The 25,634-nt window shown below is 38.4% G+C and overlaps 1 protein-coding gene across 1 annotated transcript; it reads left to right on the top strand.

Annotated features, from left to right (window-relative positions):
* Positions 1-260: 260 nt before the first annotated feature.
* npffr2a (neuropeptide FF receptor 2a) lies at positions 261-25,103 on the top strand. Its single transcript, XM_027029530.3, has 4 exons — positions 261-509; positions 1,597-1,934; positions 7,622-7,721; positions 22,065-25,103. The coding sequence occupies exons 2-4, from the start codon at positions 1,604-1,606 to the stop codon at positions 22,900-22,902; spliced, it is 1,269 nt and encodes a 422-aa protein (XP_026885331.2). The 5' UTR covers positions 261-509; positions 1,597-1,603; the 3' UTR covers positions 22,903-25,103.
* Positions 25,104-25,634: the final 531 nt, after the last annotated feature.

Below are 25,634 nucleotides of genomic sequence, written 5' to 3'. Positions count from 1 at the left end.
CTTTCGGGTGCTAGAAGTATTTGGTGCCAGGTTTATTTAAGGAGTTATAACGTCTATACATTTTGTTATTTAGATTAATTTGCAGTTAGCTAAAATCAAGTACATTTAAATTTCCTTATCAAAAAATAAATTTTCCCTTAGATTGGCCGCATCTTTAGTCGCAGGCGCAACCTCAATCACAAGTGCTGCGTGCTCGTTTCCTATGGTCCATCTTCGTTCAGTGACGGTGAAAGGCTGCATCGTCATTCCTCCAGTCCACATTATGTGTCCCTCGTGCTTCTGCGTTGTCGAAGAGAGTGTATCTGAAAGTCGAAGCTTTTGACTTCAGAAACGTTTGGAGACGGAAAATGATGGCATTCTTTTTTGAGTTTATTTTAAACAAACGTGTAGTTTTTAAACTACACAACCAATGGCTATATAATGTTTTTGTAATGGGTTATTTTTAATTCGAAATAGGTTCTCCAGAACATCGTATAACTTCTATACTGGAAATTCAGAGACCATAAAAGGTAAGAATGATGCTACCTCGGGATTGTTAGGCGTGAATGGATACTAGTGGGTTATTATATGAAGTTATCAAGGCTACCAGCTGATCAAGAAGAGTGGTTTTCGTAACTTTATCTTTAACATTACAACATACAGGAAATATAAACCAGTGTCAGCAAATATTGCAAAATCTATTTCGTCCAAAGGTCACTAATGATTTGTAATAAAATAAGATATTTGGTTTAATTTTATCTGTTTTTTTGTTTGTTTGTTTTTTTTTCATTTTATTCTCTAGCTACTTACTCAGAAGATGTGGGTTTTCTTTAGATTTCTCTTTGTGCACATGCATATAAACTAGTCAAAAGACCCGCTATGGCGACTGAGGAGTAATGTGCGTGCAGAATTGACTTCAGTCTAAATATGGATTAAACTTATTGTTTCCTTTATGTGCATGTGGATGCAGCCAGAACCGCACAATATACATACACACACACAAAATAGTTGGTGGTGTTACGCGAGATTAAAAGACTACCAAATTGCCACTTAGACGATGGTTGAGAGATCGCAGAGCTGAATGTAAAACCTAGCAATAATTTTAGCACAGTTCATAAGATCACCCTTCGCACAAATGTCGTGAGTCGGCGCTTGTCGCGCATTCATTTAAGTTGGGACTTGAGAATGTACAGCTCGTTTTATCAAGAGAAAATACAAAAGTTTATTAATGTGATCTGTGGCTAAGAGATCTGACTGGCTGCTAAATTCTGGAACGAAAAAGGACGAGACAGGCGTGTATAGAGATTTCCTGGTACACATTTGATAATAACATCAGCATCAATTACTTTCAGACTAGGCAGCACTCTTAGGCACAGCAAAATTAAAAATATTGGTGTGTGTGTGTGTGTGTGTGTGTGTGTGTGTGTGTGTGTGTGTGTGTGTGTGTGTGTTTGTGTGTGTGTGTGTGTGTGTGTGTGTGTGTGTGTGTGTGTGAGAGAGAGAGAGAGAGAGAGAGCGAGAGAGAGAGCGCATGTGAGTATGTGAGTGACAGAGGGAGAGAGAATCCATACCTGAAGCCATAAAAACTCTTCAATGACTTAACTTCTTTTCTTACAGATTAAAAATGAACAGTGGACTGCAACTGAACTTCACTTTTACAGATGATGAAAACTGGACTTTGCCCAATGTAACTGAGGAGTATGTCGTGTTTCGGAGCAACATCACATATGTTGGATTTTACTTGCACCAGCCTTCAGTAGCTGCTATCTTCATAGTGTCTTACCTGCTTATATTTTTGGTCTGTATGGTTGGCAATGGAGTGGTGTGCTTTATTGTCTTAAGGAGCAAGAACATGCGCACTGTCACCAATCTGTTTATCCTCAACCTTGCTGTCAGTGACCTCCTCGTTGGGATTTTTTGCATGCCAACAACTCTTCTTGACAACATCATTACAGGTCAGTGCAGTGCCCTGCATCAGTGCATTTCTAGCTGGAAGAAGCTCATTTGCCAATCCTTGAGGTTCCTTTGAAAATACATGAAATGCTGTGAATTTTAGACAAGAATGGTCCCGCACAGCTTTGAATTAAAATTTGAATTTATTTGACATAACAAATAGTGGGATTTCAACATAAGCAAAGTCATAGTTTGAAATTGACTCCTGATTCGCAAATACAGTACACATTTTTGTTCTCTTCACCTCTTAATCTGCCTGAAATGTTTTTAAGTGCATTGAATACCTGGTACTGGTATACTGGGAGCTGGTTTACAGCAAAAATATTTACCATCTTTTGGATTCCAGGAACTGGTTTGAGAAACACTGACATATAGTAGACATGCATACATTTTAAGATGGTTCATGCTGCTCACTGATAGTTGTTGCCAGGCTCATGCTTGTTAAAGGTGGACTCGGTCAAAACAGCATTTAATGATGTAACATGAATGTTGGAAGACAGGTTAGGTGATAGAATAAGATAATAAGATTTTATTAAATTACAACATAAATTAACAATGGAACAGAAAACAAAATGTCTTTCACCCTCTTTCACTATTTCACTCTACTTGTTTTTGACTTCTTGGTTTGAGATTGTCTGACACACAAAGTTCCACAGGGTGCTTGTTGCTGATAACCTGACCTGGTCATTGCAATCCTCCTCTCTTTAAGAGAGCACACCAGCTTCTGCATTTCCTCCTGTGGCTGAGGCAAGCATATTTGAACACAGCAATCCTCAGTTTATAAAGGGGCACCATAGAGAGTGTTTTGACCTCTGTGTTTGACATTTCTCTGTGGTTTGAAGGCTGTAATGCCTCAGACTGAAAAGCCCTGACGAGAATGGTAAGGACAGTGGAAGGAATCATTGGGACCATGCTCCCACCTATTAAGGACTCCAGCATCATGGATGCCTCCGCCCACCCCTCTCACAGCTTGTTTTCCCTCTTACCCTCAGGTAAGAGATCCCATAGCTTGTGTTGCAGTACTGCTAGACTCCTTAAGAACTTCTACCATCCTTAAGCGCTTCTGCCCTCTGCCATCAGACTCTTGAATACAGTGGAAAAAGTGCAATATCTGAAATGACTGAATTCTGAATAGTTCATAAGTGAATGAGCATGCAATATTTAGATTTTATTAGGTTTAATTTATTCTTATAATTTATTTATATGTTACTCTATATTTATTCTCATAATTCCGATTTTATTATTAGTTCCTTGTTTTTATCTTGCTCATGTGTTTTAAGTGGTAAAGCGAAATGTGATGTAATTCTGTTCTGCTGTGTGATCTTTTATAACTGAAAGTCATGGTATGTATAGCTGATGCTGTGTATAGCTGAAAGTCAGTAAATAAATCTTGAATCTTGAATCATAGACCGGTTCTGGCTCTTACTGCAGATGATTGTCTGAATAAGCAGCAATGTGTATATACAGTGAGGTCTGAGGATTCTGTCCATAAAATGTTGACATTGCCAGAGTGCCGAAGAGCCCAAACAGAAGGGTGACCCACTGTTGTAAACTAAACAGGGTAGAGAAGGTCATTTTTTCCTTTGATGTTAGAGTCAAGGGGATGTGCCAGTATACATTAATTAAATCCAGTGTTGAGTAAAAGCAAGCAGATCAAGCAGCTTGTGATACATGGCATTGGATAAGCAACAAATTTAGACACCCCATTGACTTTCCTGTAGTCACAGAACGGATCAGACCCATCAGTTTAGGATCCAGCACAATGGGTCTGCTCCAGTCACTGATGAACTCCTCTATTATCTTGATGTAGAACATGGCCCTGAGGTCATCCTGAGCCCTGTTTCTTTTGTGTTCAGGTAAATGGTAGGACCGGCTGCTTTATAACCACTCCCAGGGGAGTCTCATTGAAATGCCCTATGAGATCTGTGTTACCGGGCAGGAGTGAAAACACTTCTGTGAACTCTGCTTTCTGGGCCAGGGAGAGATAAATGGTTGCTACAGAGGACCAGAGCAAAATGTGGATTTTTAGGAACCTTCGGTTCATCCCTCTTGGGAATCAACATCATCAGAGCCACCGGGACTGCCACTCGCTTTGGTTTCAGGAGGTTGGGGTGATAGATGTGGAATGCATCAACCTGTCACCTTCTCATAGTCAAGCTACCCCCCATGTAAACTCACACAGCTGGATGCCTCAATTATATGCACAGGGTTGGACATGAAGCAAATTCTCCTGCTTTAATCAACTTAGTGAGTGAGGTTTTGCTGTCAGGCCATGAACTTACTGAATTTTGCTTTTACTATCAGAAGATCCCTCCTTCCAATTCTTTCACATCGCACAGCAAAAAAATAGTGTTTCTAAGACATAGTGACTTTATGTATAAACCTCTGAATTTGTTTTTTATTGAACCATTCAACCATCCCATCAGTTTTTGGGGTGATGGACACTGGTGAGAATTTATGTAATCCCTAATCATTCACATAGTTTGTGTAGTGGACATGACCTCTTTTGGGATTTCAATTTGGGAGACAACTTGAAAGAGTGCCTCAACATCACTGTGTTCTGAGATGCTGGAGAGCGGCAACACTTTCGGATATCGTGTGGCATAGTCTAACGAGAGTAGTCTAGTCTAACAGGACTAACATAAAGTGATATACTTGTGCACTTTGCTTTAAGGGCCCAACGATGTCCATGCTGTTTCAATCAAAGTGAACCTTGATTAAGGAGAGCGTATGAAATGGAATTCTTGTGACCACAGGGAGATTAACCAACTGACATTCAGAGCACAAAGCAAACCACCTGTGTACATCCCCATCAGTGCCCAGATAATAGAGAAAAACCATCGAATAATTGAGTGTTTTAAGATGATTTAAATGCTGTGCCATGTGGTGGCTGTGGGCCATGTAGAAAAGCATTTCCCTGAGGCTTTTTGTAACTAACAATTATGTAACATTGGTTATTGCTTATTGGTCTGTGTGTACCACAGCACCCTGTAGGGTCTACCCTTAATGATTCAGAAGTGAGAATACGACATGCCTGTTCCTGACTCAAACACCTGACAATCACTTGTTGTAGATGTTCCTCAGTGTGTCAGCCTAGGACTGCTCTAGAGGGAAATCCTCTAGAGGAAGACCCACAGGAGGCAGTGACACTGAGACACTGCCTCCAATTCGGGTTCAGTCTCGGAAGCCCCCCACCCCTCAGTCTCGGGATCCACCACTGCCTGATGAACATGCCCTTAAATACTCACAGGTACTTGGTGTGCCCCTGCATGGTCAGATGAAAGCTGTGTCTCAGTGGGGACCTGGATCAGCATTCCTACTTCCATGTGGGGGTCCTAGTCTTGCTGCAGTCCTGCCCAGGTCTTATCCTAGTCAGACGCACCCATGGGGGGTGGGGACATGGAGAAAAGAGGGAAGTGTCTGGAGAAAAAAAGAAGAGGAAGGATGAGTGGGTTGGGTTAAATTTGTTCAGGGAAAAGGTTTGGGGGTGTCACTCCCCATTTCCAGGAGCTTTGATGGGATAGAGAGAGAAAGAGGGGGGCTCCTGACCCGCAAAATGTGTTTCTGCCGGCAGGATGGCATCATCCAGGGTGTCAGGGTAGTGGCACGTGACCCACTTTGCTGTCCTTTCTAGAAGGCGAGTGACGAGCTATTCCAGCACCACAATAAATATCCATGATGATTTGTGCATCACATCCTAGACCAAGCAGCCACTGACTGCCTGCAGCAATCTAGGAGCTGCTGCTCATAGGCAAAGATCTGGCCAAACTCTTCCAGAGACAAAGTCTCTGTCTTTGCTGTTCTGGGCTTCAACCAACCTGGTGCAGAACTGCTCAACTCCGTGCTTTGTAGTCCAGCTGCACTGCTATTGGGTGCTGGGTAATGAGCTTGGTTTCTGGCTACTGGGTCATGAGCTGCTGTGTCATGAGCTCATTTCCTTTAGTGACCAGTGGTACTGGCTGCTCTTAGCCTTGCAGAATTCACCACGTCCTCACACTTCACCCTCTGTTGCCACAAATGAAAAGCCAGGAACATGCAACAGGAGGTAAGCAAAAGTTGCGTTTGACAAACTGAGACTTGCTAAGGGTTTTCAACACAAGTACAAACAACTTAAGATATCTAGAACAGAATAGCTCAAATAAATTTAAAAGTGTTCAAAAGCGCTTGTTCAGATATGGAAACATTTTACAACTGGATAAGACTTCTTACAGACATTTTGTAACAGAATTATTGATATTGCATTTTGTAACCATTGCAAAATCTAACTTTGATATATAACGTACCGCTTAATCTCTACAATATGTTGTTATATGGGTGTCTTCGGCATAGCAAGTGGCTGCATTTCATCCCTCATCATATTGCTCCTGACAAAAGCAACCAAATAATTAAATAACAATTAAAAAAACTCTACAAAATAAATGTTGCATATATGCATACTTGTCAGAAGTCCTAAAGTGTAATTAATAATAGGATAACACAGAGCACTGCTGCCTCACAGCTTCTGTCACCGGGCTTCTATTCCCAGCCTTGCTGATGCCTCTGGTGAGTCTGGAAACTCTCTCTGTGCTCATGGGGTTTCCTCCTACCTCCCAAGGTGTGCATGCTAGGTTTATTTGTGTCCTGAATTGTTCTGGTATAAATGAGTGGGTGGGCATGCATGTGCCCTGTAATGAATTGATGCCCTATACGGGGCTGGTTGCTGCTTTTTGCTCTGCGCTGCTGGGGTAGGCTCTATAACCCTGCTTTGTACTAAGTGGTTTAGAACCTGAATGAGTTAATTATTTTGAATGTAATTAAGCACTTTTGCACTTTTGCACTTAACAGAGGCAAAACAAAGGCTTTTTTCTATTTCTCTCACTAATACATTTTACCATATTACCTGAGTTTATATATATATATATATATATATATATATATATAGCAAAGCAAAGAAAATTAAACATATATATATATATATATATATATATATATATATATATATATATATATATATATATATATATATATGTTTAATTTTCTTTGCTTTCCTGTAGCTAACAGCCTTGTTTGTGAAAAAAAAGACATTTTAATCCTGTTTTAACTATGTTGCTAAAAAGAACTGCCTTCCCCCCTTAATTAATTTAGCCATTTTTTACAGCATCATTTATTTTGCCATTGTTGCATTCTGCTATTAATAAGCTCAGCATGATTTGGTAAACAATCATAAATTCTTAATTACTATCCACACATTATCTTATAATACACACTTGTTGATTCTGAGAGCCCATTATATGTTGTAAATATATTGCTTGTTTGTTTGTTTTATCAAAACCGATAAGCAGAGCAGTTAACATTTAACATTTGCCATTAACCTGTTCTGCACTTAACTCTAATGGCTAATGCTATTCTGACTGCCAGTCTTGCACTGATGAAAAATTAGCATCCTTCCATCCATATACTTGTAAGTGGTAGCATTGGTCTTCCTCTTATTGCTCATTAGTACTCTTAAGACAATATGCAAATAGCTCATATGCCCATAGGTAATGTGTATTAGTCACTGTTGTATTGCATTTCCAGTCAGTAAGTATACACATCATGCTATATGTTGTATGACTCACACATTATTTAGATAATGAATTTCATCATTAAATCTGTGTCTGGGTTCTTTCTCCAAGCATGTTTTATGTATGTGCTTTCTGTTTCTTTACAGGCTGGCCGTTTGGAAGCATGGTTTGCAAAATGAGTGGAATGGTCCAGGGCATATCCGTCTCCGCCTCTGTTTTTACCCTGGTTGCTATTGCAGTTGACAGGTAATGTTCTCTTACCTCGTCTCTCACAGTATAGTACCAGTAACACTTTGAGTATACTTTTTGGCACTAAACCAGAGATCTCAAATATTGAACTGTTTTAAAGCAGACTTTTGTTTTAGCAATAATTTTAATCATTAGGTATTAATGTGGCATGTTTTAAATGACTTTCAATTGACTGAACTGTCACTGTCTACATGTCCACTGCTGTGGATTACCATTTCATTCAAATTACAAATTTATGTTTATTAAAAACAACATAAGCCTTTGTATCTGTATTTGTACAAACAAATATATATTAAAATCAGAAGTATTTAATGGATTTTGATGGCATAGAGAATCATGAAAAAATAAGTGGGTAATTTTCAATTAGGTGTACTTAAATTGTGGCAATGCATACAATGTTGCTATGGACATTTAAATTAATATGCAACATAGAGAACATTTTCTGGAATTAGATTATGAAATCAATGGTGCATATTTGCTACTTCACACTTCATTTTAGCCATCTGTTCTCATCCTACATAAGCTTTACATGCATTCTATAGTTCCATAGTCTGCAAGCAAGTTGAACAGTGATGAGTATCAACTGCCAAACAGTACTTAAAGCCAAATGAAAACAATATCTGTTCAGACTATGTGGCAGGGTGACAGGAGTGCTTTACTGCATGGTGGCTGTAGCACTAGAGTATATGAACTTTGTGGTCAGAGCACAGGATTGCCATCTGGAACACCCAGGTTCAAGGCTGGGTGTGATTCCTGCCTTCAGAGGATGTTTTTAATCACAGTACATACAAAGTGGAATTTGGATAACTTCCATCTTTTCTTCTTAATGTGACTACTGCATCAATCAGCTTTGTATTAACCAATATTTTTGCCAGAATGTTTTGTCACTTTGTTTTGTACTACTGTGAAACAAGATAGGCTCACAGAAACACAGTCATCTCAGAGTGTGCTGGTAATGATGGTAGTGCTCCTGGATTTTTGCTACTGCTGTCTGATTACTGGTGCTCAGATGATAGCTGCAAGTCATGAGCCTAGATCACAGCCTGGGCCTGTAATGGCCTATCAGAGCTTCACTTTGCTGGTCCTAACCACTGTCATGTCCACTGCTCATTACCTCTCTGCTATAAAGGACTGTCTAGGTTTGGAATCCTCATGAACCACAAACCATACAACAAAGACAAAATGCAAACAAAAGAGCCATATGCTATTAGGAAGCACAAAATCCTCAGTTCCATAAAGAACATCTTACAATGTAAACAACTTCAGAATGCCCTTTTCACATATTACTAGATCAGGTGATGTCAAATAATGAAAGAGGAGAATTACAAATAAAATTAAATCTTCTTTTTACATTTACTTTTCCTTTTACATTATGTTTTGGAAGACTGATTCAAATAAGATGCTCAGAGTGACTCAGCCTGTTCATGTCCTGGATATATTGGGGAAAGGTTTATAATAGTGGCTTCTTCTTGTTAGAGGATATGATAGGATTATGTCCTCTAATATGATAAAGGATAGAATTCCTATTTGTTTCCACCACACCATGAATAATTTATTCATTCCCAATTAATCTACTTTTTTGCTTTTCCTCAGGGTAAGGGAATTTCATTATCAATAATGAGTTGAGAGTTCCCCTGATAACCTGTTGAGAAAAGGACTGGTTCCTTATCAAATACATCTTAGAAATAGTCACTACCGTTCACTTAATCCAGTGGAGTAATGATTGAAACTTTTGCTGACAAATTGTTTTCTACAAATTGTATTTTTCTTTTTCACAATGTTCTGTCAGATCTCCTGTTTAAGGTATTGTAGGATATGAAAATTACAATCAAGTTTCATGGAACACTCCACCTTACTATCAAAGTCTTTGATAAATAATTCACTATGACAACTGCTGAGAGAACAGGCAAAAAGAGGCAGTGAGGTGGAAGATGTAGGCACGACTTGAAGCCAGAGTTCAAGTTCAAAATGTGAAAGTCCTCGCCAGGTCTTTGTTTTATCTGTGGACTCAAGGCAACAGGCAGAATTAATTAGGAAGCTAGGTGCTTAATTAGTGAAATATGGCTGGACATTTAGGGGATGGATTTTAATATTTAAAATTCAACTTGAACACCTCTTCATGGAGGTCATCTGTCTCACAAAGGTGAATTATTTCCCTCATTAGGTTGCATTTTTTCCTTAGATTGTTTTTGTTGTGGGCAACATGACATTCCTGCCTGCAAAGGACCTTGTTATTTTTAAGAAAGATGCTATCAACAACAATTTACTGACTGATTACACAAAAGTGATAACTGATTACACATAAGGGGAAATGGCTGATATATGGTTTTTCATTGGAAGGTTTTTGGATGTTTTTTTCATTGGAATTATTTAGATTAGCACTGTTGTCAATATGTTATTTTTAACAGTGTGATTGGGATTTGGTAAATTTTACAGCTTTCTCAAACTCTACTGTCCAAATTCAGATGTTTATTATTTATTTCAGATTATTATGTACATTGTGAAAAATAGCAGTAACTGTAATCTAATAATACTGACTGAACCCAATAAATGACCCAAGTTAATTTACTTAATTATCTTGTGGTCTGCTAATTGAGAACCTGTGGTGGGAGGTTTTTAAATCAGTCTGCATACAGCTGCACATCTCTCCTGCCTATTGATGGCCTGAGGATCATCTCTCTGAAGAGAGGTTGTCTATATTTCTGTAAAGGACTGTGGAACATACAGCAGCAGCAGCAACATTTTCTCATCTTCAGAAGTCCTAGCAGTGCTTTGTTGTTTGTTTGTTTTTTTGTTTGTTTTTGTTTGAAATTCATATGTAGGTTAATCTATAGGAGCATCTCATATAGGGATGAATTATGTTGTACTTGAGTTAGACTATGCTGCAGATTGTGTAAATGAGACTACAAACAGACCACTTTTAAAACAGCTCATGTAATATGCATGTTACCTTGGCCAAAGTGGAAGCTGGAGATAGATTTTGTTTTCTTCATGTTTAGCTGTATGTCTTCACCTGCCTTAATAACATTCTCCGACAGTAGTTATATAAATTCTGGTTGGTGACAGCAACATTTGAGAAAGTTGAAATATTGAAATGGAAACAAAATGAAAAAATAATTGCAGCCATAAGTGCTATCAAAACTAAATAACAGATCCTTGTGAAAGAGAGAAACTTTAAGCAATTTAAGTTAAAAAACGTAAAATGTCTGCCATGATTTTGTATTACCCAGTTTCACAAGGTAATAATACCTTATGGCTTTTGTGCAAATCCATCTTCCTTTTGCAGAGCTACAGTTATGTTTGTAGCAGCATAAGCAGATGTGCCTATAATGTTTATATTTCCTACACTATTTGATGGGACAAAGGCAAAGGGCATTTCTTCAGTCTGCAGCTGTACCATGTGCAGAATGAATCTGCAGCTGTCTTTCAAGTGCCTTGGTTAAAACCTTTAAGTCATCAAACATAAAGAAAACTTGCAATCTACAATTGCTTGAAATGTCCTACCAGATAATTATTTAAAAAAACAATTCAATTATAACAGTACGTTGATGTGTGTACTGTGGTCTCCGGTCTCCACTTTTTATAGCAAATCAGTCCCTATTATGACATACTCTTACCAGCCAACCACTTGACAGAAAAGGAATTTCATAAATTTTGATAAATTGTACATTTTCTTACAATTATAGCAGTATGTTGATGTGTGCTGTGGGCTTCAGTAAAATATCACTTTTTCCAGCAAATCAGTCCATGTAATGATACCCTCTTCTTAGCTACCAGCCAACCACTGAAGGCTTAATAGAAAAGTAATTTCATAAATCTTGATAAATTCTACATTTCCTTACATGAGTTTATGTCCTTGAAAGACCATTAAAAAAAACCTTTATAATATACTTTTGGAAAGAAATGATCAATCTGTTAACATCCTGCTTAAACATCATAATTCCCTTATCTCCAGAACGTTTGATGTGTCTCTTTTAGGAGCAATCAATACGACGAAAGCAATCACCACTGCACTGCTCACAGCTTTAACCATCGCCAAGACAACTATCCTCATGAACTGGAAATAAAAAATACACCATTACTATCACTCACTGGAAAAACTCACTAATGGGTCGTATATCAATGGAAAACATGTGCTTCCATCAAAAACAGAACCATTCGATACAACTCAATCAAGACCCTGGTCATTAATTTTCTACAACAGTAATCACCCCAACAAAGTAACAACACTGAAAATCCAATACCCAATTCCATACCACCCTTTACATAATCACAAAAAACCCCCCCACTTTCCTCCATATTCACACTCTCACACACAGACACATACACACACACACACACACATTCTATCCCTGTATAACAATGTTATTTTATTTATCTGATCTAACATACATTTTGCTGGTATTATTAATAAGCTTTTAAAAGGTATTATGATTTTGTCCTTGTTCTTCTCTTATCCTATTTGTTGGTTTGTTCATGTTTATTTGCTGGGATGTTCATGTTTATGTGCTGTCCTCCCTCATGAATGATAATATTTGCATAATTGCAAATAAAATCTTAATAGTCCTCTGAGGAGTGGGGTTGGTGGTGGGCAAAAAACAAAAATAAACTTTTATTAAAGCCCTCTTTCTGTAAAATGGGAGGCTTGGCAGGATACAGAGATGAACCATGTTAAACACAGAGACGTTTATTTGCCACACGTAACACAAGGAAGAACAGCGGAGCACACAGGCTTATGTAGGGTCAGACAAAGACCATCGACGAAACAGGGCCTTATATACATGCACAGTAATTATGTAAACAAATACACACACACAGGGAGACATCTGGGATGAGGGGACCGTACTGTGACAGAACCCTCCCCCCCAACAGTGCAACTCCCAGTGTGCCAGCCTACCAGGCTAGGCCCCCAGAGCATCCTCCTGGCATCCTTCGGCAGTCGGTGTTTCTGTAACACAGGAGGCGAGGCAGGATACAGAGACGTTTGTTTGGCACACATAACACAATGAAGACCAGCGAAGCACACAGGCCTACGTAGGGTCAAACACCGACAAACACCAACATCTAAACAGGACCTTAGATACATGCACAGTAAAATGTGGAACAGGTGTGATACACGTGGAGGTTGTGGCCATGCAAACGAATACACGCGCACAAACAGGGAGACGTCTGGGATGAGCGGGCTGTGCCATGATACTCTCTCATGCGTACTCATAAGTCCCCAGGACCTGACAGCTACCCAGCAGAAATCTTCTCATCTGTTCTTTTATTTCACTTTTTTTTCCCCAAAATGCAGCCATACCTCCTTATATGAACACTCCAAAAAACATTTTTGTTCCAATCTGATTGGTCCAGCTACCTAGCATATCACTAATTAACTAGGATATAAAAATCATAATTAAAGCCTTATCAAGCTTGCCAACTTCAACATGTGCACCAAATAAATTTGTGACGATACTTTCAAACTCGGCACATCGAATGACTCAAAGCACAACAATTCCTGACCTCCTAGTAGATTATCTATTAGAACCGTCTCCTGGTTCCAAAGGATTCATTTCGAATGCCTTCTCCTTAGTCAAGTCTTGTGTTGCTGCAGATAGGATTAAGGCTAATTAGGGAAAGAGTTAAGCAAAGGATGCATGGAACCTTGCAAAGAGTAAATTATATTACTTCCTGTGCCAGATTGGGTCTAATACAATTTAAGGTTCTCCACCATATACACCTAAGCAGGGCAAAGATATTTTCCCATTTTATCACAATGCTGACAAAATTGTAGATGTCACAAATGTGGCATTGCACGTTTTGGCTATGCCCTAAATTAAAAGGCTACTGGTTAACTATGTTAGACATTATCTCTGATAGTTGTACCCTGACAATTGAACCAAGCGCCAAGATAACCATATTTTGGGTTTCAAAGTATGAGGGCCTTCTTACCCATAGACAACAAAAGATAATTGCTTTCACATTATTAGCATGCAGACAGGTCCTTTTTAAATTGGAAATTGGCCAGCTCACCCAGAAGAGCACAATGGCTACAAGATCTTGTGCTGTTCTTACATCTGAAGAAGATTAAATACAATATCAGAGGATCATTTAGAAAATTTAGACAGAGGTCCTTCATCAACTCTGCAAGCAAAGTGCTTCTGAATTAGTAGAAGGAGGAACCAGCCTATTTATAAGTTCCTGAAAAAGAGATCATATTTGTGTCCTGCTTTAATCACTTTAACCCAATTCAAAGCAAATGTTGGCATCTTCGTGTAACGTGGGAGGAGTGAAGAGCGAACACACTTGCGAAGTGCCGACGCGCTGGATGTTATGCGAAACGGGACTAACGAGGGATGCCATAAAGAGTGTGACAAATATAATAAATAAATAATAGGTTAATAACAAACAAACAAACCAACCAACCAACCAACCAACCACAGAACAGAACCAAAGACAGCCAGCAGTAACGGGTTAACAAGGTGAGTGCGAGATTTATGCAACAAAGGAAATAAACAATAAAGAAAGACTAACGGAGAACAATGATCAACTACAACATACAACTAGAACATGTAGGGAGAATACCGGGCGAGAAAAGAGAGTGGAGTCAAACAAGTCAACATTAACGGGGAAGGCAGCGTAGACGACAAACACAGAGTGAGAGTACAATAATCGCGCGAACAGCAGAGAACTAAACAAGGAAAGCAACAGAGACAGCGAAGGTAACTAAACAGGGAGCGCTGGAAGAAAGTACATAGAAACGAGCGGCGAGATCAAACGGGAAAATACTAAACACGTAAGAGCAAAGACTAACGAGAGTTAACCAGAGCCAATGGCGCACAACGAATGATTTATTAAAAAAAAAAAAAAAAAAAAAAGACCGACAAACAAGAGACGCAGGAACGCTGTTTACATGGGAATGCAATTAGGGACAAACTCGGAACAGCTGGGCACAAAGGGGAGGAGACACAGAACTATGGAAACTGACGAATACCCTGAAGTGACTCGTTTGCTAGGGAAACGGGGTACGCTTAGGTCTGCGGACGTGACACAACACTTTTTTTTTTGTGTGTGTATGTTTGGTTTAATTGTGTTTAATTATTTACTACATATTGTTTATTTGTTTATTTTCATTTATTTCTTTATTTATTGTTAATATTTTTTATTTGTGTAAAGAAAACTACTTTGAGAATTAAAAGGGTTGAGTGGAAACATAACTTGGTTATGTTCATCATTCCCCTATGCTTGTCCACTGTTGCTAAACAGTTGCTAGTGGTAGCTTGGTGGTTAAGGTATGTGACTTGTACTTGGAAGGTTGCTGGTTCAAGCCCCACCACTGCATTGTTGAGCCCCTGAGCAATACCCATAACCCTCATTTGCTCAGGTTGTACTCAGTCATGAATGTTTTGGGTAAAAGCATCAGCTAAATGTAAAAATACATTGAAAAAATTGTATTTATAAACCAGCTTGGAATAAGTGATCACCACTCTCATAAGCACAGATCAATGTGGTTTTATCAAATGGATACACTCCTCAGAAACTACCAAAGCTTATTCACGTTAATTCATATATACAACAACACTTCTTCAAATAAATCACCATGTTTGATAGAGTAGAGTGGTCTTTTCTCTTCAGCATGCTCAAACAATTTAAATTTAGCCCTTATCAATTGGATAAAAACATTATACATTAGACTACTCACCCTCTGCCTCTGTTTCACCAAATACAAAAAAATAAATAAATAAATATCAGCTACAAAAAGGAAGTCGACAAGGATCTGCTTCATCATCATTATTGTTTTGACTTTTCATTGAATCACTGGCTACTCACGTCCAACGTTCAGACAGATGTCATCATAAAATCAGTTTATATGCAGATGACATTTTAGTATGTATTACCAATCCTTTACAGCAACTCCTATCAGTCTATGATCTGAACAATTCTAACAAGGTGTCTGGCTACACCATTAACAGGTCAGAATCTTTGCTGCTGCCTTCTGAATTAAATTCGACTGGGATAACAAGTTCTGGTACATACTAGGTAAACATGCCACCCAATTCATTAAATGCCCCTAAGATCTCCCCAAACCTGAATAATCTATATAAACTCAATGATATCCCTTTACTGCAAGAAATAAGACTAGCATGATGGAATAAACTATGCTTATCTTTAATTGGCTGAATATAAACAATTAAAATCATTAGCCTTCCTAAAATCAACTGCTTGTTTACTATCAAATCAAATGTATTTATATATCACTTTTTACAACAGATGTCACATAGCAGCTTTACAAATGTCCAAGTCCAAGCCCCCAATGAGATAGATAGATAGATAGATAGATAGATAGATAGATAGATAGATAGATAGATAGATAGATAGATAGATAGATAGATAGATAGATAGATAGATAGATAGATAGATTCAACTTTATTGTCATTGCTTAGTACAAGGCAATAAAATGCAGTTAGCATCTACCATAAGTGCAAATAGTAGCAATGTGTAAACAGAAGAATGCCAGAATGTGCCTAAGTATATAACTATGACATTATATATATAAACTCTATATGTAAAAGTTGTTTCTAAATATATATATATACAGTGGGTGAAATAAGTATTGAACATGCCACCAACTTTTTCCCTGTGTCATTTCTCATTATTACACATAATTTATGGACATTTATGGTTTGATTTCTTTGCATGGGTGGATTGGATGGGTTGTTGCCGACATCTGGTGAGAATTTAATGTCAATAGCACCTTTAGAAATATATTTACTTAGAAAATTGGTGACATGTTCAATACTCATTTCACCCACTGTGTATGTTTATATATATAATGTCATAGTTATATACTTAGGCACATTCTGGCACTCTTCTGTTTGCACATTGCTACTATTTGCACTTATGGTAGATGCTAACTGCATTGGTGCCTTGTACTGAGCAATGACAATAAAGTTGAATCTATCTATCTATCTATCTATCTATCTATCTATCTATCTATCTATCTATCTATCTATCTATCTATCTATCTATCTATCTATCTATCTATCTATCTATCTATCTATCTATCTATATAAAGCATAACAGGATATATACATAATATATTAAGTATAAAAAAATAAGTTACAATACAATGTAGGTAGTACATAACATAGTGAATATTTACAGTGCATCTTTACATAGTATGTACAGGATAGATATAAACAGTAGTGTATGATGTGCATACACTATATCCAGTATGGTGAATGCTAAATATAAATAAGTCCAGGGTACACCAAATAGACAGTGTAGGGGCAGCAGTATTTATTGGTGTATATCGGTGTATAGAGTTAAGTAAAGTGATGGTGAATGGAAAGAAGCTGGACCCGAGCTGACTGGTTCTAGCATGGATGCTCCTGTATCTCTTCCCAGATGGTAGGAGGTTAAACAGTGTGTGGTTGGGGTGGGAGGAGTCCCTGATGATGCTGCGTGCTCTGCACACACACTGCTGGTGGTGAATGTCTATAATGGTGGGGAGCTGTGCACCAACGATGCACTGAGGAATCTTCACCACCTTTTGCAAGGCCTTCCTGTCAGCCACAGCAGAGCTGCCATACCACACTGTCACACAGTTGGTCAAAACACAATCGATGGTACAGCGATAAAAGTTAGTCAGGAGACAGACGGTCCTTCCTTAGTCTACTCAGGAAATAAAGATGCTGGTACGCCTTCTTAACCAGATGAGATGTGTTGAGTGTCCATGAAAGATCCTCAGAGATGTGGACACCCAGAAACGTGAAGCTGGAAACAGGCTCTACTTCTGTTCCGTTGATATGAACAGGAGAGTGTGTGCAGCCTTTGGTCTTCCTGTAGTCCACAATGAGTTCTTTGGTCTTTTTCGGTGTTGAGGGAGAGGCTATTGGTGGAACACCAGGTTGCCAGATGCTGAATTTCCTCCCTGTAGTCTGTTACCTCATCATTGCCAATGTGTCCGATCACGATTGTGTCATCTGCAAACTTAATGATGTTAGATCTATGCAGAGGCACACAGCTGTGGGTGAACAAGGAGAAGAGCAGAGGGCTCAACACACAGCCCTATGGCCCACCAGTGTTCAGAATGAGGCTTGAGGACATGTGACTGCTCAACCTCACAGCCTGGGGTCTGTTGGTTAGGAAGTCCAAAACCCAGTTACACAGGGGTACTGCCTCCCAGGTCACTGAGCTTGGTAACTAGCCTGGTGGGGATGACTGTATTGAAAGCAGAGTTAAAGTCAATGAATGGCATGTGTAAGTAGGTGTTCCTATTGTCCAGGTGGGTGAGGGTAGAGTGAAGGGCAGTAGAAATGGCATCCTCGGTCGATCTGTTTGTACAATACGCAAACTGGTGGGGGTTCAGTGATGGTGGAAGCATGGCCTTCAGATGACTGAGAACAAGTTTCTCAAAGCACTTCATTGTGATGGGTGTGAGTGCAACAGGGCAGAAGACGTTCAGACATGCTGCAGAAGACCGCTTTGGCACCGGCATGATGGTGGATGTCTTCCAGCATGTTGGAACAGCAGCCTGAGCCAGTGACAGATTGAAGATGTCAGTGAAGACCTGAGCTAGCTGTTCTGCACACGCTCTAATGAGGCATCCTGGAACGCCATCAGGGCCAGCGGTTTTCCATGCGTTTACTCTGCTCAGTACTGAATGCACATCTTCAGTGGATAACATGGGAGGTTCATCCTTATGAGGAGGATGCCCATCCCATTATCAATACATAAGCAAGCCAAGGGTGTGACAAGGAAAAACTCTCTAGAGCACGAGGAAGAGGAACCTTGAGAGGAACCAAGACTCAAAGGGGGTGGTTCATCCTCCTCTGGCCGACAACTGTCACCACAATAGTAACAATTTTAAGAAAAATATAAATAAATAATAATAAAAATGAAAAAAAGCAATTACTGTCTAGTCCAGTTTTCTATAATTCCTAGTCTGGTCCCGATGGTGTGTGCATGTCCGAAACCCATCCCGCACAAGAACATCCATCAAGGTCAATGGAGAAGTAGTTGGCTGGGGTGGAAGTGTGGTGGGCTGCAGCAGGGGACATCAGGGGGTGGTAGAAGTAGCCATGACAGCTGAGACGGGTTGAGGCTCAGTAACATGAAAGCAGGTGTAGGTGAACAAAATAAGTCTAGCAATGATTTTTTCTATGTATAGCATCACTCTCATACCTGAGGTCACCTCAGATAACATAAAATATTAAGAAATACCAAAAGGAACCAAGAGGAACTGCATCTTATCACATTATAACTTCACTATGAAGGATGCTTTTTCAGGTTCTAAACTGAACTTTCAAATAACAAAATGGTTTTGTCATCTCATAACTTAAATATGTTACATTTATTTATTTTAAATTTGTTATCTGTTATGTAAAACAGATCAGCTCAGGGAGTGATTCTGATGTAACTGAATGCCAGTGAACACTGCAAAAATAAAAAGAAACCATAAAGACAAAATGTCGGCGTCAAGACAATGTTTAAACATAAGCACGTATGTGTATAATGTTTGTGCACTGTTAGAATTTCCTACAAAACAAATCCTTTTCATCTACAGTAAAAAAAAAAGTGTTTTCTATCTAGATGTATTAAAGATCTATCCTCTATCATGTTAGCATGTCTAGTTTTAGATAGGTGAAAGGCTACTATGGTCTGAGGTAGTGACAGACGGCTTTCTCATTTTAAATACTGCATATTCTATCAAGTCTGAACATGCTGCACCTGCTATAACATTTACATATTTCCACTTATTCTTCTACCTTGCCATCTATTTATACTCATGTATCTCTGAATAAAGTGTGCGTGCTTCTCAGAATCTTTGACTCTGTGACACTCATTCTGAGCAACGCTCCCTAGGGCCCTGAGGTAGGACAACCAGAACAGGTGAGGCATACAGTGGGACTAGAGGGACAGGTTTAGGAAAATTTTCCTTACATGTGAACATTTTATTATCAGATGAAACTATGGTCTCTGTGGATTAGATAGACTGAATAGTTCAGACAGAATCAGGGACACTTATCCATGAAATATAAATGAAAATTACACATTGCAAAATTTGAAATTCACAAGAATAATCTAGTTTAATGATGTGGTAATTCCAGTTCTTGAGTGGTAATTCTTGCTCTCCTAAAGGCACATTTCCAAGGTAGAGGTTCTCTCGTCCTCACCGTATTCACCAGTATTCAATGACTGAAGGCATAACCAACTTTAGATGTAAAGGCATCCTGTTCCTGCAGCCTACCACTGGAACTATGGATGATGTCATCATACCGTTCAAAATAAACATACTCACTTTTATCACAAAGGTGTCTAGACCTTGTTTTCTCCTGTTTAAAAATGGTGTTTTAAAGGGGTTCCCCACTAAACCCAGCACATTCCAGTGAATAAAAAAAACCCCTACATATTTGCTATGATTATTTAGATTCACAGTGAAAAGAATTTATACTTTGTTGGCATGGCAATTGCAGCTTGCAAGTTGTTATTGATATATATTTTGACATAAATAAATAGTGCATTTGTGAGTAAAATATGTGATTCACACAACTGCATGAAACATGATATGTTGAAGATATGCTAAGATTAGTGAGGCCTTCCCTCCACCCTCTCAAATCCAGGGTGGAGGAAATGGCATCAGAGACTAGATTGAGCAGCCTCGAGCTCTGAAAATGAAACATGATTTGTGAATAAAGAAATTAGGTTTGCCCTTACGCAATTTCTTATTTTGACTTGTTAATTATGCTTCTCTCCATTTCCACTTTGAATTGTATGTAGTGCTGGATGACACCGAAAGCAGGCTGAACCTGAAGACATAAATAAATGCTACCACTTGAGACACCACATTTAGGTTCATCTTTATAAATACGAAATAAATATTAATATGAAATAATGAGAGCTGGAGTAAATCCTCGAGGAACACCAAATGGTGTAGTTCTAAATTCTGTGACAGCACCATCCACACCATCCACATGTAGATGAAATGTTACACAACAGCAGCAGTCATCAGAGGTTTGGCTTAAACACAGTGTTTAGGAAGAGTGTTTTGTTCATCACTCTTCCGGATGTTTCAAAAACAGACGATTGTTTGCCAACCACACTTGCACTGATGATTAACTTTATGAACCCCTTATTTTACCACATAGACCTACGACCGTTATCACTGCAGTAATCACTTCTGATGACTAAAAATTGCTAGCTTTATTTTATTTTAAACTGCACTCAAACACTTGGTTTTGATCTTATTCCTCATTGACATATTCCTTCATTGTTATTTTATGGACACAGACAAATTCACATCTTGTTGCATCACAGGCTTAATGATATATGAAGAGATTTTTGAAGTAATTGATTGTAATCAGCAGATTTGCTAGCCATGCATGTAATCGGCAAAAAAGACATGTGCGTTGGGACTCCCTGTCAGTTAAAAATGACCTATAACTATGCGGATTCATGTAACCAGTCACTCTCCCATTATTACCAAATATTTTCAATGTTGAGGTATGACAGGCTCATCACTTTAATTTGATATTCATACTGTTACCTTCTGTAAGATCTCTTTACTACCTCAGAAATGCATCCGTCTTCATTGTCCTTATCTGATGTAGATACACTGATATATGCACTCATTACTTATAGGTTAGATACTATAGGTTAGATACCCCGTTGGCTGGAATTCCTAAAAATAATATCTAGCAGTTGTGCACCACTTTTAAATCTAATAAACAGGTGAAAATATTGTGCCAAATGAAATCCCAATCTGGATTTACATTCTCTCTATTACAAACTAAACATAAAACAGGGTATTTAGCTTTAATAAACAAATTGTGCATATATAAAACCAGCCCACAGGAAGTGTTAAACAAGTTCAGATGTCTGCATAATGGATGACACTTTAACTGGGAGTAAGAAATACCATATGCTTGAAGAACTGAATGTAGCCTAAGATATAAAAAGTAGCATGTTGTTATTATTATTATTATTATTATTATTATTATTATTATTATTAATAATAATAATAATAAATTTGATGCTTTTTCAGATATGAATGCTTCTTGATTTTAGTTAGTAATTTAAAGAACAGAATCAGACTCTACATAGCATGGCAAAAGTATGGGGCAAGCTATGCTTATTCAAATTCATTAAACATTTTATTAAAATTTTAGTCTAGCTATTTCATGCCCACAAAAACCCATGATATGTAATAGACAGCATAAGACTGAATTATGACTGGAATTACAATCTAATCTTAGTCTGTATCATTGCGCTTTTTCCTTTTCTTTCTCATTTTCTTTTTCATTTATTTTCATCTTCAAAGATACAATCATAACAGACATATATTGTCTTTTGCAGATTCAGATGCATTGTTTATCCCTTCAAGCAAAAGCTGACAATATCAACGGCCACACTTATAATTGCAATTATCTGGATCCTGGCTATATCAATCATGTGCCCCTCTGGAGTCATGCTTCAAGTGACCAAAGAGCAAAGCATTCGTGTGTTTCTTGGAAGTGGCAACAGGACAAGTCCTTTCTATTGGTGTCGGGAGAACTGGCCCAATCAGGAAATGCGAAAGATATACACCACTGTTCTATTTGCCAACATATATTTGGCCCCTCTCTCCCTCATAGTAGTCATGTATGCAAGGATTGGGATCACTCTGTTCAAAACTGCCGTGCCAACAGGGGGGAAACGTGGCCATGACAACCGTCACAGTGTATCCAAGAAGAAGCAGAGAGTCATCAAAATGCTCCTGATCGTGGCCTTGCTCTTTATCCTGTCTTGGCTGCCTTTGTGGACATTGATGATGCTCACAGATTACGCTAGACTCACTGAGCACCAGTACAGGCTTATTAACATCTATATCTATCCTTTCGCCCACTGGCTGGCATTCTTCAACAGCAGCGTCAATCCAATTATTTATGGGTTCTTCAATGAGAATTTCCGCCGTGGATTCCAGGCCATTTTTAAGTTCTGGCCATGCGTGGCTGGAGGGCACAGGCGAAAGACCTATTCACACAGGGTGCAGGGTAACTCTGTGCTGCCAGCTCTGCAGCCTTCTACAGAGCCTATTTCTCTTAACAGTGTGGACAACAGCTCAAGGAGGGTCAATCACGTCAATGAGCAAGACTTGGTCATGGAGGACCTGGAAAAAGTATCAGAAAGCAGTGCTGAAGGGGCTTCTCTCTAAACAGATGGTTAATGGAATTAAGGCAGCCCATCTGTCACTTTGTGGCAGCCAAATAGTGTTATATGATGTGTTTTAGCTGTGTGTTGTGAAATATCCATTTGACATGTATTTCTGTTTATGGACTAAACTTGCTTACAGTCAGTGAATTCACACCCTTGTGCATGAGCTATCAGAAATGGTCAGTTATCAGTTAAAGTATTCAGGAATGTGGAAATGGGGTAAACATGGCATGCCAGTGAGATTGCTCATACTGTACCAAGCATTCAGTGTTTGAATTATTTAGTGTATCATGCTCTCTAGCTATAGGTGTTTGTTAGAAACTTATGTTGATGATGCAATAACATAATGATTGTTTACAGAGAAATCTGCATTCACTCCAGAAAAAAACAATAACATGTTTTGTTTTTGGTTGCATGGGGTCTTGGGGAATTCTATACAATCATTTTTCAAACACTTAATCATTAAACTGTGGGATACTCAGCCTTTGGGCTGCTGGATAAAGAGTGTTAATGAGAAGTGCAGTTTCTCATACATGCTTGGTGACCATTCACTCACAAGTGGTGTGAATTCAAATTTTGGTCATTTACTGACCACCATACACCAGGGTCACTTTAATGTTAAGTTTTTCTGTTTTCACATGATTGTAAATTTAAAATATGTTGGATTCAGAAATACTGTTATGCTAGTGATGCATTTGCTATGAATATACTAAAACTGTTATATCAGGAGGATCTTAAATTTCAGAACTACTGAAGCACTGATGTATCACGATTAGTTATTCCAGTTCAAAGCACATTGCAAAAACAAATGGAGGATTCATTTAGAAAGGAGGCTATGATAGAGTGCAGTATGGGACTTTGTGTTTCTCACATGTAATATTCAAGCATGTCCACTTGGATTTATAATAATTTACAAACATGCAGAAACATCTGGACTGCATTATTTACTTACTTACAGTGCAATTGATGAGGTAGATGTTTGATTTATTGTTGAAAGAACATCAAAAAGAATTTGTCACCTGAGGCATACTAGGCAAATTTCAGCTACATACTCACTTTAATTGCTTCTGACATAAATGCTGACATGTTGAGTACTGAGCTGAAAGTCATTGGTGAAATTTAATCATAATGATTTTCAAGTGAAAATATTTTCAGTTTGTGACATAAATTTGTAATGATTACATATGAGATTATTTGCGTGGGATTTTTGAAACCTGCTCTTATTACACAGTATCTTTTGGCTTCTTCCTTTTAAACAACTGGCAAAACATTCACTGCTACCATACAGTCATTGTGATGGATGTCTTGATGCCATATGGTGAAATGTAGCCCATAAGTCTGATTATTTACATGCAACACGTAAAATTATGGTGTAAGGTTTTCTGCAGTCCAATGTCACCACTTTTAAAAAAGAGGAGTCCTGTCTTGGTGTAAGTGATTACCACAACTGATGTGCATCAGCTGCAAAGACACCAGAAAGACTGGTGAAGTCTCTGAACATCATTAAGAATGGCTGAGTGATGGCCTTCCTTCTGAAGTGAGGTAAGACATTAGATTGACATTAAACTACATAGAAGTGGGAAAATATCTCCAAGCTTTATCAGTTCTTCTCAACAATATTGAGTTTTTTAAATTCTGAAATTAAATTTGTGTATTGCTAATGGCAAATATTATAGTTATGTTATAAAGGGTACAGGGCTTTGTAATATTTGTGATAATGATGTGGACATATTCTGTATATATTTTTTCAATCTATTTCTGTTGCCAAAAATGTTATGAGTGATCTATAAATAGATGTTTAGAAGATGGTCTAGGCCAGATCCAATGCCTTTATTTGTCATACAGTACAATGAAATACTTCTTTTTGCAAATCCCAGCTTCTTTTTGGAAGCTGGGGTCAGAGTACAGGGTCAGCCATTATACAGCACCCCAGGAACTGAGAGGGTTATGGGCCTTGCTAAAGGGCATTGATCCCACAACCTTCTGATTGATAACACAAAGGCCTACCCACTAGGCTACCACTGCCTCCAGTTGTTGATGTGTAGGGCCCACAAAAGTTTAAGATCCATATCCACATGGGTAATGATGAGTCTAATAATGAAAGTTTAAATGTACAGTTTACATACAATCACTAACTTAAACATAATACATACATTTTAACTAAATAACTAAATAAAAGCAATTTTTCCTGTTGTACTTCAAAGTACTGCTTATGTCATGGATACACCATTTCACTACTGTAGGATTAATAAACCTGTGACAATAGAACCTCTTTTGCCAGTGCATTTACTTTGCCCGTCTATGACACAGAATATATTTTTTAACCCCACAAGAAAGATCTTCATGAATGTCAACATATAATGACACTTGTGTATTTCTTAGCTACTCAGTTTTACAATGAAATATAACCATTTTTCCTCATGTACTTATACCTGGTTAAGATGACCTCTGTACAATGGTTGAATTAGTGTCTCCTCAGGTGCCTGTTTAGGACATGCTAGCCTAGAATGTGGTGGAGCCAACCATTCCCTTCATCTTGAGAAAGCAGTCAGACTAAAAATCCTCTAGAACATCTTACGCCACAGAAGCTATATTCCCAGTTGTAGCCCTTTGACATGGTACACAGTATTCAGCAGTGAACTGTAGTCTGTAAGTGGACAAAGAGAGGTCGAGCTTCCTTCACCTTGGTGAGACACTTCATTGTGCATCATTTGGGTGAGTGAAGGGTAATGA

The sequence above is a fragment of the Electrophorus electricus genome, chromosome 5 (genome assembly GCF_041902795.1).
Source record: "Electrophorus electricus isolate QZ-2024a chromosome 5, ASM4190279v1, whole genome shotgun sequence".
NCBI classification, from domain to species: domain Eukaryota; kingdom Metazoa; phylum Chordata; class Actinopteri; order Gymnotiformes; family Gymnotidae; genus Electrophorus; species Electrophorus electricus.
This window is presented reverse-complemented; position numbering and strand designations above follow the sequence as displayed.